Source organism: Magnolia sinica, chromosome 9, assembly GCF_029962835.1.
Source record: "Magnolia sinica isolate HGM2019 chromosome 9, MsV1, whole genome shotgun sequence".
Classification (NCBI taxonomy): domain Eukaryota; kingdom Viridiplantae; phylum Streptophyta; class Magnoliopsida; order Magnoliales; family Magnoliaceae; genus Magnolia; species Magnolia sinica.
In genome coordinates, this window is record NC_080581.1 from 87,940,852 (window position 1) to 87,955,490 (window position 14,639).

Here is a 14,639-nt window from a genome sequence, read left to right on the forward strand (position 1 = left end):
GAAACTTAAGTAAAACAAACCTCCCACTCTTTCGCGAAGTTGTAACTTTCCGACCGTTAAATCACAACCAAATTCGAAATAAAGGTTAAGCATATTTCTCCGCTCGTATCCGTATACTCATAGCCTCAATTGATCACCAACGACCGTTTATCACAAGTAGGGTCCCCATGTTGATCGTAGCATCTGATTTCCACCCAATTGTGATTGATCATAAATCCCATGGTGGGACACATGCCCCCGGTACAAATGAGTTAGGGCCACGGAAACACCTTGTATGCTAAAAACAACCTCTCACATGGTAAGTATAATAGAAAAAAGGGGCACCAGGACTATTTGTGCATATTCCTAGCACTATAAATAGCCTCATTTCCCGCTTCCTCACTCCCAGACGAAAATTCAATTGAAACAAGGGGGGGGGGGGGAGAGAGAGATGAGATGAGAGAGAGAGAGAGAGGGAGAAAGAAGAGATTAGATAGAGAAAGTTGATTGAGAATTCACCCACCACCGCTAGCTGTAACATTGCCACGACCGTGCCACACTATAGGAATTGCCCGACGACAAGTAAAGGTAACTATTGAACCCCTTCTTCAGATTTAGGCCTTATAGGCCGATTATATGTGCCCTTGCAAGCTAACCTCGCTGGTGCATGATACTAATAAACCAATCCACATGACCCTAGCCCAAAGAGCGGGTCCAAAAGTTGACGTGCTACTCCAAAGTGTAGACCATTATGTCTAGGTTACCGTCTATTGAACCTTGTGTCATAATTAATGATTTGTGTCATGAATGGATGAATGCATGCTAACCAGTGTATACTCGTATGACCCGTTTACTTCCCATGAATCGCTAACCATGTGTAATGATACTTGTATGCTTGATTGGTTGCTATAATAGGCTAAATTTGCTAATTTACTGCTTGTACTTAGTATTACTCACCTATGTATGCACTTAATTTGCTTTACCATTCATGAATTGCTATCTTAGTCATAATATAGCCTGCATGTTTGATAAAATGGCTAATAAAGTAGAATTTCCTGATTAATTGTTTATATCCCTCCTTGTAGTCGCGGTAGTCGATTTATTAATATGATTGACTGACTAGGACTACCTGAGTAGTCGAGTTGGCTAGCAAACTGCGGTTCCACGTGGGCAGCCTTGATTAGGTTGGTTGCCTTAGACTAGTTTGATTGATCCGGGCTGAATGCGGATAACCGACAGTAATCGGACTACACGAGATGTTTACACCTAATGCCGGTTACGCCGAGGTTCATCCGAGTCAACCGAATTAGTCTAATAGCTGACCAACTATATGTGTCTACCATTACGTCTGCTAGAATCTAGAGCACCCAATACATTTGAGAGGCCTACTAATAACCATTAGTGATGCGATCCCCGAGTCTCGGGAACAGGGCATGGTGGTATGGGACACCGTATCCATGCTGTCGGCCTACGCTGGGATGACAAGTCTCCCCACAGTGACCATGACTAAAATTCTATTCGCAAATCTTACCTATCGTATAAATTCAATTGGGAGTAACGAACCTAGGTGGATCATGGATCGTAAACTTAGAGCCGCTATGGCTCCCCCTGGGCTTAGCAATCTGCATAAGGCCAATGACCAAATGGAGGTGTTTCAACTTCCCCAATTTTGTTGGATGAACGGATTTAATTAATTTACCTGGCTAATATGAATATTCATCGCATCGCATTAGTTTAAGTTGGAGCGACTTGAGTGTTGTGGTCGCGTGTTAAGGGAGTGTTGGCATTTGCGAATGTGACGTTGGAGTCGTTTATGAGGGAATGTTGGATTGCGAGGGCATGTATTATTTCATGACAACATGCATGTGCACTAATAAGAATATTTAGGAACTGGGTGTTTAAGTTGTTTTATCATTACTTGAGCTAGTGGAGTTGATAACATACATAACTTAGAGTTAATGGAACTACTGAGTTGATCACTCACTCCCACTCTGGGACGGTATTTTAAAACATCAACCAGACACTGTTATAAATGCAGGTATTATGAAGTCCGATGTATTGGAGGAGATGCACACAGACTCGAAGGAGGAGTCCTCGTACTTTCGGTTGTTGGGCAAGCCGATGTAGGATGCCTATGGGACGTCGATGAGATCTAGAGTTGACAGATTTTGTAAATTGTGAATTGTATATTTTGTTTAGCTATAGTATCGTACTCTTAATGAACATATTTTATTGTTAGCTAATTCATTTACATTAAAATTTATGTTTATTTCAAGGTACATCACATAATCTATTGTAATTCTATGAACTGCTTAAATGCTTGGTGAAACAAACTATAAAATTCTGCTTCCGCAAAGTATAAGTGGCACCGGGGATATTAGGAATTGAGTATTCACTCAGCCCTCGAAGTTTAGGGCACTATGGGTTCGTAAAGCATAAGTGGCACCCGAAATATCAGGAGTTGAATATTTATTTGGCTCCCAAAATTCAGGGCATTACATGCTCGGTCCTTTATTAGATTGGCCAACTCAGCTTGAGTTAGTTATTAGCTCAGGCCAATTCAAGTCCACAGCTATGCGTTATGTATGCATGCTGACAATCTGATTGTAGGACGCAATCCCAAACCTCAAGTAGATCCAAATCTCAGGACCACGCCATTGGAAACAGTGGTAAATGACGAGTATAAACTTTTTGCGGGCCACACACAAGCTAATCTTTGTATTTTCGGATCATCCAGATCTGATTGACATTATCAACAGGTTGGATGGCAACTAAATGTTACAAAAACCTTACGAAGGGCATTAGGAAGTTTTTAATTGTGAGGCATTCAATTGCCACTGTTTCCTATGGTGTGCTCCAGTTGAGATTTGGGTCTTCTTAATCTTTGGAACAGTGTCCAAAAATGGGCTGGAAAAACAGATGGACGGCATAAATATACAACACATCATCAAGAAAGGCCCACAGTAAGGGTATCCGAGTAACACCTATATCGCTCCCTTTTTTTCCCACCACGTGAATAACAGTTGATCGTGTGGCCCACACATGCACAAGGAAATAGAAACTCAGAAAAATGAATCCGGCAGTCTGCAAGCAAGATTCATGTGTTGAAAAAAAACAAGGGAATGGCATATTTGCAAGATAAAACACGTGCATCCGAGGTAGGGCTTGATTGTGACAGCCCAAGTCTAGCTACCATGACTTGACCCTGAGCCCCACTGATATACTTAAACTCAGCGGGTGTGTCGGCTTAACTTAGGGTTACTGTGCAAGGGCCGCAGGGTGACTGAGTTGGGTGCTACTTTGCCCCTAAGCGTGGGGCAACGGCATCTGAGTCTGATAAGTTAGCGGCTTCTCAAACCGTCTACCGCCATATCCACACCTTGATAGGAGAGTGAATGCTTTTCAACCAGCCGCGTGCAGGGCGCAAGGGTGGTCAATCTCCACCTCGCGCTGCCACCATCAGATGGGGGGGCAGCAACAGTACAATTTCACTCACGCACGCCCACAGCAGCACGGCGGCATCGCCCCATGAGTGTGGCGGCACCCCGTGGGCCTAAAATGATCAGCCCATAAGAGTCAGGCCCAATTGCTGTCAGGGCAAAGTTAACAAGTCCAAGCCATGCTCGTCCTGGCCCATTGCAACCCTACATCTACATCCAATTGAATTATAAAAGTGTAAAGATTTCTCACCAGTGGTCATGATTGCAGATCTAATTGCTGCCGGGCTCCAATCGGGATGGATCGTCTTGAGAAGGCCCACAATGCCAGAAACATGAGGACATGACATGGACGTTCCAGATATTACGCTGAAAAGGACCCGACGTGAATCAAAAGCCAGGGTCGTTGGGCTCGATGCTCCACTATACGCAGCAAGAACATTCAACCCTGGTGCCGTAATATCCGGCTGCCCAAAAAAACATAAATTATAGTAATAAATAAAATAATACAATATGGGTGGACCACACCACTTTACATGGCCCACCCAACCATAACACGTGCACATATTTTCACACGTGTTATGGGCACAAAATCTGAACGGTCCACGTGATGTATCGCCCCTTGAAACACCAGAGGCCCAATTTTCAGCCTGATCCAAAACTCTAGTGGGCCATATCAAAGAGAAATGTAAATCAAGGGAGAAAACTGTTTCCTTTTTCGATGGCCCACCTAGTACTAGTGGACCAACATATCAACGGCTCAGATGAATTAAATCAGTGGGATTGGTCACAAACCTTTAGGATATAGGGCGTGATGGGATTGGGGCCTTGAGATGAGAAGGCGGTCATGAACGGTGCAGGTTTCGTGTTGAGATTTGTCGTGGGACCCGTGATGTACGCCACAGGCTTCCTACCAAGAAAAAAAAATGAGTTTAAAAGTGTAGATAAGGATCCAGACCGTCCATTGAATGGATCCCACAATAGATGGGCCATACGATCAGCATGTTGTAATATTGGTCTACATTTTCATTTTATAGAAGGGAATGATCACATATAGCCTCATGTTGTGGGAGATCTGAGCCGTGCAGAAGGTGGGAACCATCATAAAGATCACACGGTGCAAAAATCAGGGCCAGTCGACTCATCGTGTGGGCCATGCCTTTATTTTAGGTCAGATCGTTGGATGTCCATTGATTTCATTTATGTGGTTTATATGATGAGTTAGAGGACCTCATTTTTTTTTGTCCCATGATCTTCATGATGGTTTCTACCATTGAACGGCTCTGATGTCCTGGGCCCACACTGTATCATTCTAGCCAAAAGACCTTCATATCAAGATGTCCATCCATACAAGAGAAACTTACTTTGTTGAATTTATGTAGGCAAATACAGCAAGACCATCAATGGCTGAGATGTGTAGGGCCGGGAGGAAGTGGGCATCCGCAGCGATTTCATTTCCGCTGGCTGGATCATTGGCCAGGATCATCCCTGCCCCGCCGGATCGACGGACCGCCTCACCCTTCTCCTCTCTATAATTACCACCACGAAGACAAGCCACGATCTTTCCTTTCACCTTCTTAGGATCAAGGGATCCAATGTAACACAGTTGTCTGTAAAAATCAGATCAAATCAAAATGGGCCACACTGATCATGTGGCTAGATTGAAGTTGCAAGAAAACACACGGTTTTGGTGGAAGATTAATGTAGGAAAAAAGAGTGAAAGATCCGAGCCATCCATCAGATGGGACTGCCTTGTTAATGGTCTGTGCAGAAAGTTAGGGGAATACGATTAATCATATGGACCACACCATGGAAAGAATGAAGCAGTTAGAAATTTTGAACAACGGTTCATGTCCAATCTGATGATCGGCTTGATTTGGGACGAGAGCATGATGGACAGCTCGGATTTCACAAAGATATGCCACGTTGGCACAGGAAGTTGTGAGTGAAGTTTGTAAACCTTCAGGATAGCCATCAGTGAATGTGCTGTCTAATCCGGACCGTTCACCGGAATGGCCACATCGAGATCATCCAACCAGTCTGGTTTTTCCAGCAATTTGGGATTCCAAGAGGCTAGGTCGATCAGCACATTTATCACTGGTGAAGGTTTACGCAGCCACCTGGTGAAAGTTAACAGATCTCAGCTGTTCAATGGATTCTATCTTACGCTTGTTGACTCGATGCATTGGCGGCCTTACAATCGACGGAGCTGATCAGAGGATAGAACTTCTCTGGTAGGACTTTGCTCGAGAGGCTTTGTCCCTGGCAAGTATGAGAATTAGGGGGGAAAAAGTAATCTGAATCCAGTTGCACGTTGGTCCCACACAGTCATTTCATAGGAACCGACGGACTCTCCGGGCATGCCACTCTGATGGTTGGATCAGGCCCTAAAATGAGGTTTCAAAATGGTTGGACGGTGTGGATTAAAGGTACATACATCACCGTGAGCCCCCACAGTCAGGGTCCTACCCACCTGGGTGGATCCAGGTTCTCACCTAATCCGCTCCCCCACTGTAGTTGGATATTATCAGAGCTATATACCATTCCGCTCCCCCACTGTAGTTGGATATTATCAGAGCTATATACCATTCAAACCGAGTTGAGGTTGGCACAGATCGACTCGGCTCGGCCTCTAGCTGACCCAGCTTGAACTTGGCTTGGCTCGGTCCTCGAGCTTGATTGGCCAGCTCAGCTCAATTCGGTCAAAAGCTCGGGCCAATTTGAACCAAGATCAGACCTTTGCAGCATTTTCCTAAACACATAGAGCGTACCTTCAATTTCCCAGGAAATGTAAAGCAGTAGCATTGGTTCAAATATATTTCATCAAACACCCAATAGGTAACATAAAAATCAAGATATAAAGGTATTTGGTTCAAATGTATTTCATCAAACACTCAATAGGTAACGTAAAAATCATTTCATATCCATACATACAGTCATCGCTACTGGCCAATACTTCATTAAGTCATTTCATCGAATACTTGGTGAGTAATATCAATGGTAAAATAACCAAGTCATCGAGCTAGTCCAATCTGAGTTCGATTCGAGTTGAAGTTTGATCCGAGTCGAATCGATCTCGGGTGAACTCGAACTTGGCTCAGAATTTTTTCGAGCTAAAAAAATCAGCTCGACTTGGCTTGAACTTAGTTTTGAACCAAGTCAAATCGAGCTTTTTCGAGTCGAGTCGAGTGAGCTAACTAAGCTAACTCGATTCATGTACCGTTCTAGAAATTATCGCCGTCGGTGAAAATTTGGTTGGTTGTAGGAAGTGGGGCCCACTTCCTCTAAAAGTTGCATATGATGGTGGACTCAAGTGCACCTCAGTCGCTTCTCATCACCATCTGATGGCTATATGATCTGCCCATAGTGGAATTCCACTATAGAGACCGCTGTGAGGCCCACCTGCCTAAAACTTTCGGTGTGTGACAAAATGAGCTGATTTGATAACTGTGGGGCCCACCTTGATGTATGTATTGTTTATCAACTCCATCTATCCATTTTTCCAAATCGTATTAGCGGATGATCTAAATCTCTCGTAGACCACACTATTCGAAATAGTGGTGATTTACCTTTAAAAAGTTATTGTAGGCTAAAAAATTTTTGCATCAAGCTAATATTAGTATTTTCCGTTCATCCATATCTATGTAACCCTATGAATATGACCTTATGAACAGGTTGAATGATTAGACTCGAATAAATTTCAAACTGAGTTTGAGCTTGCCCGAGCTTGACTCGACACGGATCGAACCCCAACTCGAACTGAACTCGCATCGAACTAGTTTAGTGACTCGGTTATTTTGTTATTGATGTTGCACACCAAGTGTTTGATGAAATGACTCAGCAAAGTGTCAGCGAGTGACGAGAAAGGTATGGATATGAAACAAATAACCTTGTATCTTGATTTTGATATTACCTACTAACTGTTTGATAAAATACCTTAAAATTGTTGCTCCTGTTTTACATACCACGAGAATTTGAAGGTGCACTCCATGTGTTTGTGAAAATGCCCCACATGTGAACTCGGCTCGATTTTGGCTCAAACTGGCCCGAGTTGCTGACCGAACCGAGCCGAACAGGCTTGAGGACCGAATTGAGCTGAGTTCGAGTTGGGGTAAGCAAGTGGCTGATTCAACTCGTGTACACCTCTAACACCCGCTAAGGTCTTACCTAGATCTCCTCCCTACCCAGATTGCTCGTGACATATAAAGTTGTACAAGAATCAAGTTAGCTGGGTTAACTCGCTGCGCTCGACTCTAAAAAGCTCGACATGACTTGGCTTGAAACTGGGTTCAAGCTGATTCGACATGGCTTGAAACGGGCTCAAGCCGAATCAAGCTGATTTTTTTTAGATCGAAAAGATTTCGAGCTAGTCGAGTCGAGTCGAGCTGATTTTTCCTTTTTGACATGGCCCACGAGGTGTTGCACGGTTCCGATTGATCATATAATCCATACTATAACTAGTTTATAGGTGGGGTAGAAAATAAAACCTTGTAGTGCCTGTTGTTCCCAAGCCGAACGTAAGATGGGAACTCCCTGTCCATGGTACTGGCCCCCACCGTCAAGATCCACGGTGCTGTGTTGGAGACCGTCCCTTGAGTGGGCCCTCCATTCCCCGCCGAACAAACGACCACGATCCCATTTTTAACGGCGTGGAATGATCCGATGGCCACGCCATCACTCAAATAGTCTGTACCGGAGGCCGCACTAAGCGATATAGACAGCACATCAACCCCATCATGTATGGCCATGTCGAATGCGGCTATGATATCTGCACCGAAGCATTGGTAGCCATGGATTGGCTCCCAGCATACCTTGTAAGCGGCCACACGGGCATTAGGGGACCCACCCTTCGCTGTCCCATTAGCATAACCGTAGATATTCGCATTGGGGACAAAGCCACCACCAGCCGTTGATAGAGTGTGGGTCCCATGGCCTTCGATGTCACGTGCGGTGGATGTGGACGCGTTGACTACTCCCCCAGAAGCCTTATACCCTTTATTGAAGTATCTGGCCCCGATCAGCTTCCTGAAAAAATTGCATCTAATCTATCAACACAGCTTGATTGGATTCTTGCTTTGGAGACGTGGGCCCACTTGAGGTTTGGATATGTTTCATTTTCTGTCTGATGTCTTAAATTGATTTAGCAAAACAGATGGACGGAGTAGATTTCCCACAAACATCAAGTTGGGCTCCCGTGAATTTCCTAATATGCATGGCACGTCCGTGTGTATCATTATGATGTAACAAAGTTATGATATGTGTACCATAATGATATATGTGTTAGATATATACTGTTCATTTCTTTGTTTTTGTCATATTATTTTAGGTCATGAGTTCAAAAATATAACAGACCCAAAACTTAAATGGACCACACCATGGAAATCAGTGGAGATTGAACGGCTACAGTTGAAAACTTCTTGGGAGCCACAAAAGTTTTGGATCTAGCTGGTATTTTTGTTTTCCCTTCAGTCGTGTCCATGTGACCTTATCAACAGTTGAATGGAAAGAAAACATCATGGTGGGCCCTAGGAAGGTTTTGATGGTGGGTGTCATCATCCCCACTGCTTTCTGTGGTGTGGTCCACTTGAGCTTTGGGTTTGCCTCATTTATTGGCTCATGCCCTAAAATGATGTGGCAAAATAGATGAACGTAGTTGATATGACATATACATCAGGATGAACCCAAAAAACGTTGCCTAAATGTTTTCAGGGAAGTTACTTTGAAAAGGCTAGAGTTCTCATTTAGGATATATATATATATATATATATATATATATATATATATATATATATATATATATATATATAAAGTTAAAATGACTTACTACATTATATCAAAATCACTCACCACTTCTGAATTAATTCCATACTTAGTTTTCATTAAATACATTTTAAATGTGTTAAACAAACACCCAAAAAAGCATATTAAGTGGTTGAAATTTAATTTTAAGATTTCAGTAACATATTGAGTGGTAAACAAACAGTCTGCGAGTCCTGATATCGACAGCAATTAATAGGTCATGGCCTCTCTACTAGTTGAATGTCAAGAATGTCTTCCTAAATAATAAATGTAATTTCAAAGAATTCCAGACAGGACAAATGGTAGATGGTGATGGCTTTCAGGAGGGTGGGGCAGAGATCCAATAATGGTGGATGGTGATGGGTTTCTAGTACTAGGTTACGGATGATGGCAGAGGTGCAATGTGGGGGTTGTGGACGACAGCAATACGTTTGGGAGATAAGAGCCGATGGCGGAGGGTTTTAGGGTAAGAGGGTTACAGCAATGGGCCATGGTGTTGTGATTTTTTGAGAGATGGTCTCATGCACGTAGCAGGCAGCGTTGGATCTAGTTCCATGGCCTGGATCTACCGAGAGTAGCATCATGTGACATCCTTAAGCTTTCACAAGTGGAGCGGCAATGGTTAATGCATGGTGAATGCTGATAAGATCAGAGCCTGAATTGTAGCTATGATACCATGTAATTTTAGAGAATTTAGAATGATATTTTTCTTCTCATTTTTTATTAGGGTCTGTTTGGATTCATAAAAAGCATAAGAAAGGAATTAATGTTTCTTGAGAAACCTTATTTTTAATAAAATGCAGGAAAGGATATACTATTTTCCTAGTTTGTTTCTTTTAAGTTCGTTACTTAGAAAAAAAATAAAAATAGTAGTCACTACCATTTGCTAGATTAGAACATGTGGCACATATGAGATACTTAAAGATGAATAGTAATACATGTGGCATACATGGCATATGTGAGCACTTTAAGTTAAATTGTGGCACATATGATACATATGAGGCTTAAAGTTATATAATAACACAAGAAATATTGACAAATTTAACGTGTAGGCACTAAAGCTAGATGACGACACTTGGTTACATTGGCACCATTGGCACATGCTGTATTTGGAGGATTGAAGATGGACAATAGGATGTGCCGTTTTTGGAGGAATTAAGATGGACAATGGCACATATGCGCATGTGGGGTGCTTTGTATATGTGGAGCATAAGTAAGATAAATAATGGTACATATGGCACAATATCACGCGTGGGGTGTGAGAGAAGCTGGATGGTGGCATATTGGATACATTGGCACATTAGGGGATCTTGACACTTGTGCGGCGCAAGGTAAGATAGATGGTGTCATAGATGCTCTTTACACATCTAGGGCACGTGATAAGATGGATGATGGCACATGTGACATAGTGGCACGTGTCGGGCATGTTTGAAGACAGACAGTATCTCATTTAGCACATGTAGCACAGTTTATCTGAGGACAACCCAAGCCATGCAAATGCAGGCATGACGTGTGTACTCTTTCAAATGACCAGGAAAGACATGAACACAGACTGTACCCACGCTTTTTGTTATACACGCAGCTTTTTAAATTCATTGGCTTACAATATGTTTTTTGTTTTTTTTTTTCAATATTTGGTGATACAACGGTGAAATGTTAACCAAAAGCAGAAAAGAAATGGAGTATGCATATCAAAAGGTGGCTCTAAATGTCAGTTCCCGATCGATCTGAATCCATCGACTTTGTACGGGAATTCCAAATGGATCGCCTTTTTAAAGTTGGCTGGTGTCAATGTTCCTCCTCGCTAAAAAAACGTGGATGGAATATACTTCTTTATTCTAAAAAATGGATGGGGCCCACCAAAACGAGGTATCTATCTTCCATTTTAGCAACATGTTGGTGGCTTTTTTCTTTTTTTTTTTCTAAATTATTTTCTAACCAAAAAAGAAAAAAGAAAAGGTTATCTTCGTTTTGTAATGAAATGAATCTATTTCACAGTCCTTATTACTAATTAAGGGAGATGATTTTGATATATGACCCCTTGTATTATACTTTTGAGTATTAGAATACTACAAACATGGGCCTGTGATGCAACAGGAAGCTAGCTGGGGCCCATTGTGATGTTGGTGAGAAATTCACCCGTCCATCTGTTATGACAGTTCATGTTACAGTATGGGCCCAAAAGCAAGGTAAATCCAAAACTCAAGTGAGCTGCAGGATGGGAAACAGTAAAGATTGAACGTCCACCTCTACTCTGTTGAAACATTCATGCGGTCACAACAGTTCATTCCATTAGGAACCTTATGAATGGCATGGAAATAAACATCAACGTGGACCTGGGGAGATTTCGGTAGTAGGCTATTATCTACCACTTTTTCCTGTTTGGTGGCCCCCACTTGATTTTTGGATCAGCCTCATTTTTGTGCCATGTTGTAACATGATATGGCGAAATGGATGGACAGAATGGATTTCTTACAAACAACATAGGGACCCCAGCTAGCTTTCTGTCACAGAAAGTTCTTGCGACGGCTTGCTCCAAGCAATCTGGGTCCTTATTCTATGGTCCATGTTTCAGGAAAAGAGTGTGCATGGTATTGCTCCAAAACTTGAAAGCTGGGCATAAGTATTTGGGTTGACTCAAATACGCCACCTGACTAGACTAAAAACAAGAATGGGCATAAGTGTTGGGGGTTTTATCCGAAAATTCCCGGAGGATATAATATTCATGTAACATGCTTTAACTCTTTATATTAGGGCCCACTGTAATGTGTATGTGAAATCCATTCAACCATTATTTGTGTAATCCCATGTTAGGCCTAAGGCCAAAAAAACAAGTTGACCCATGACTAAGATAGGCCGCATCAAAAGAAATAGTTGAGAAAGATGTCTAACATTGATTTTTTACGGGGGCCATCATGAAGCTTATGAGAAATCCACTCCAACAATTAGATTCCACAAAACCATTTAGGCTTAGGGTCCAAGATCATGATAATCCATAATTCCATTGGGTCACATAGAGAAAAACAGTTTAGAGGTCAGGCATCACTATGTACAGTACTGTTTCCAATCATACAGGCCACCTAAATTACGGATGGGGCTATACACACACACACACACACACACACACACACACACACACACACACCTAAAATTAGTTCATGCAAATAACAGTTGAATTGAATTTCCGGAACATAAAAGGCTATAAAAGTTAAGGCCCAATATAGCTTTTTGTTTTACATAGCATAATTTTCCTTGGAGCATTCCAAAATCTCCCCATTAAGAGTAATTTTGACTTTTCATCTTTCATTCATAGTCATTCAAAAGATCATTTCAATAAATATGCAAAGACAAAAAAATGTTAGTGAAATATTATATGCCCACATAAATTTTTAGGTAAAATATCCACAAGTATTTAACATTGTTAAAACTTGAATAAGTAATATAAAATACAGAAGCATACATTAAATGATACACATGGATAGGTTTATCTCTCCATATATAATTTATTAATTTATTAATATTCGGAAGGTACTTGCCTTGTGACTCGGTTTGAGTCACCACAAGTCCTTCATAGTCAGACTCGACGAGTCATCCCGAGTTGCAGTCACCTTAAATCCAGTTTTCCAACAACAAAACTTGAAATTTCATTGAAACCTGAGTTTCAAGTTGACCCATCTTTCATTCATAGTCATTCAAAAGATCATTTCAATAAATATGCAAAGACGAAAAATGTTAGTGAAATATCATATGCCCACATAAATTTTTAGGTAAAATATCCACAAGTATTTAACATTGTTAAAACTAGTATAAGTAATATAAAATACAGAAGCATATGTTAAATGATGCACATGGATAGGTTTATCTCTCCATATATAATTTATTAATTTATTAATATTCGCAAGGTACTTGCCTTGTGACTCGGTTTGAGTCACCACAAGTCCTTCATAGTCAGACTCGACGGGTCATCCCGAGTTGCAGTCACCTTAGATCTAGTTTTCCAACAACTCGACTTGCAATCTCATTGAAACCTGAGTTTCAAGTTGACCCAATGAATTTTAGAACTATGGTACATAACAATAACCTTCAATGCATATATATATATATATATATATATATATATATATAGAGGGAGCCGGTCTCCTACGTACCGTACGTACCAGACGGAATTTATGTGCGAGCCTTCATGTGCACTGTAGGATGAGGAGAGTGGCTGGGATTTCACTTGTTGGGAGAGAAAGAGTCTCTGAAGAAAGGACTCTCCTACACTCACAGAGAGAAATTTGGGATTGCAAGAGGATTTTCAGAAAAGCCTTTTTCATGAAGATTATGTGAAAGGATTTTGTGTGGGGCCTATTATGATGTTTGTGATAAATCCAACCTGTCCAACAGTTTTTTGAAATCATTTTAGGCTATGATACCAAGAATGAGGAGGTTCCAAAAATTAAATGGGCCACATGAGAGGAAACAGTGGGAATTTAGGGACCACAGTTGAAATTTATGGTGTTGAGCCCCTAATTGAAGCATATACACAAATCAATTGGATCATATCCTTTATAGGCTCCATAGTAATGTTTATTTGTCATCCAACATATTCATAAAATTATACAACATGGATGAAGGTAAAACACAAATATAAGCTTAATTCAAAACTTATGTTACTCTCAGGAATTTTTCGAAAGGTGGATGTTCAATTTAACTGTTTCCAGTGGTGTGGTCAATTTGAACATTTAATATGCCTGAATTTTTGTGTCAATCCCTAAAATTATCTAGTAAAATGAATGAACGAAGATGATAAAATGCATAAATCATGGTGGACCCACGGAGTTTACTCAGTACACTAAGCGCAGGAGTCTGGATCCTCTGCGAAAGCACGGCTCCCCGGGCGCACATTAGATATGAATTGTGGATCCTCTGCGAAAGCACGGCTCCCCGGTCGCACATTAGATATGAATTGTGGATCCTCTGCGAAAGCACGGCTCCCCGGGCGCACATTAGATATGAATTGTTGAGAAGCGAGAATTGCTACTAAGTGACGTCACCAATTTCCATGGGCCCACCATGATGTATGTTTTGTATCCACACTTTTTATCCATTTGGAGAGATTATTTTAGGGTAATATCCAAAGAATAACTTAAATCCAAATCTCCAGTGGACGCCAGCACAGAAAAGAGTGGGGGCAGTGACGTCAACCGTTAAAAACTTTTAAAGGCCACGGAAGTTTTAGATCAAGCTGATATTTGTGTTTTCCCTTCTTTCATGTATTTTTTAACTTTTGAACGGGTTAGATTTCAAATAAACATTATGGTGGGCATTAGGATAGTTTCAACCGTCGGAATCACTTCCCCACTTTTTTGCAGTGGGTCCACTACAGGTCCCGACTTTCATGTTTTTTTCCTCGTTTGCTGAATAATGATTGGTCCATTC

The 14,639-nt window shown here is 41.4% G+C and overlaps 1 protein-coding gene across 1 annotated transcript in view; it reads right to left on the reverse strand.

Annotated features, from left to right (window-relative positions):
* The window catches only part of LOC131255985 (subtilisin-like protease SBT5.3), a 33,686-nt gene that overhangs the window by 3,891 nt on the left and 15,156 nt on the right, over positions 1 to 14,639 (reverse strand). Inside the window, exons 6-10 of the mRNA XM_058256955.1 lie at positions 7,904 to 8,441; positions 5,584 to 5,678; positions 4,781 to 5,026; positions 4,212 to 4,326; positions 3,670 to 3,883 (exon numbers count right to left, since the gene is read on the reverse strand). Of these exons, the coding sequence (XP_058112938.1) occupies positions 3,670 to 3,883; positions 4,212 to 4,326; positions 4,781 to 5,026; positions 5,584 to 5,678; positions 7,904 to 8,441 (1,208 nt within the window). The remainder of the gene's footprint in view (positions 1 to 3,669; positions 3,884 to 4,211; positions 4,327 to 4,780; positions 5,027 to 5,583; positions 5,679 to 7,903; positions 8,442 to 14,639) is intronic.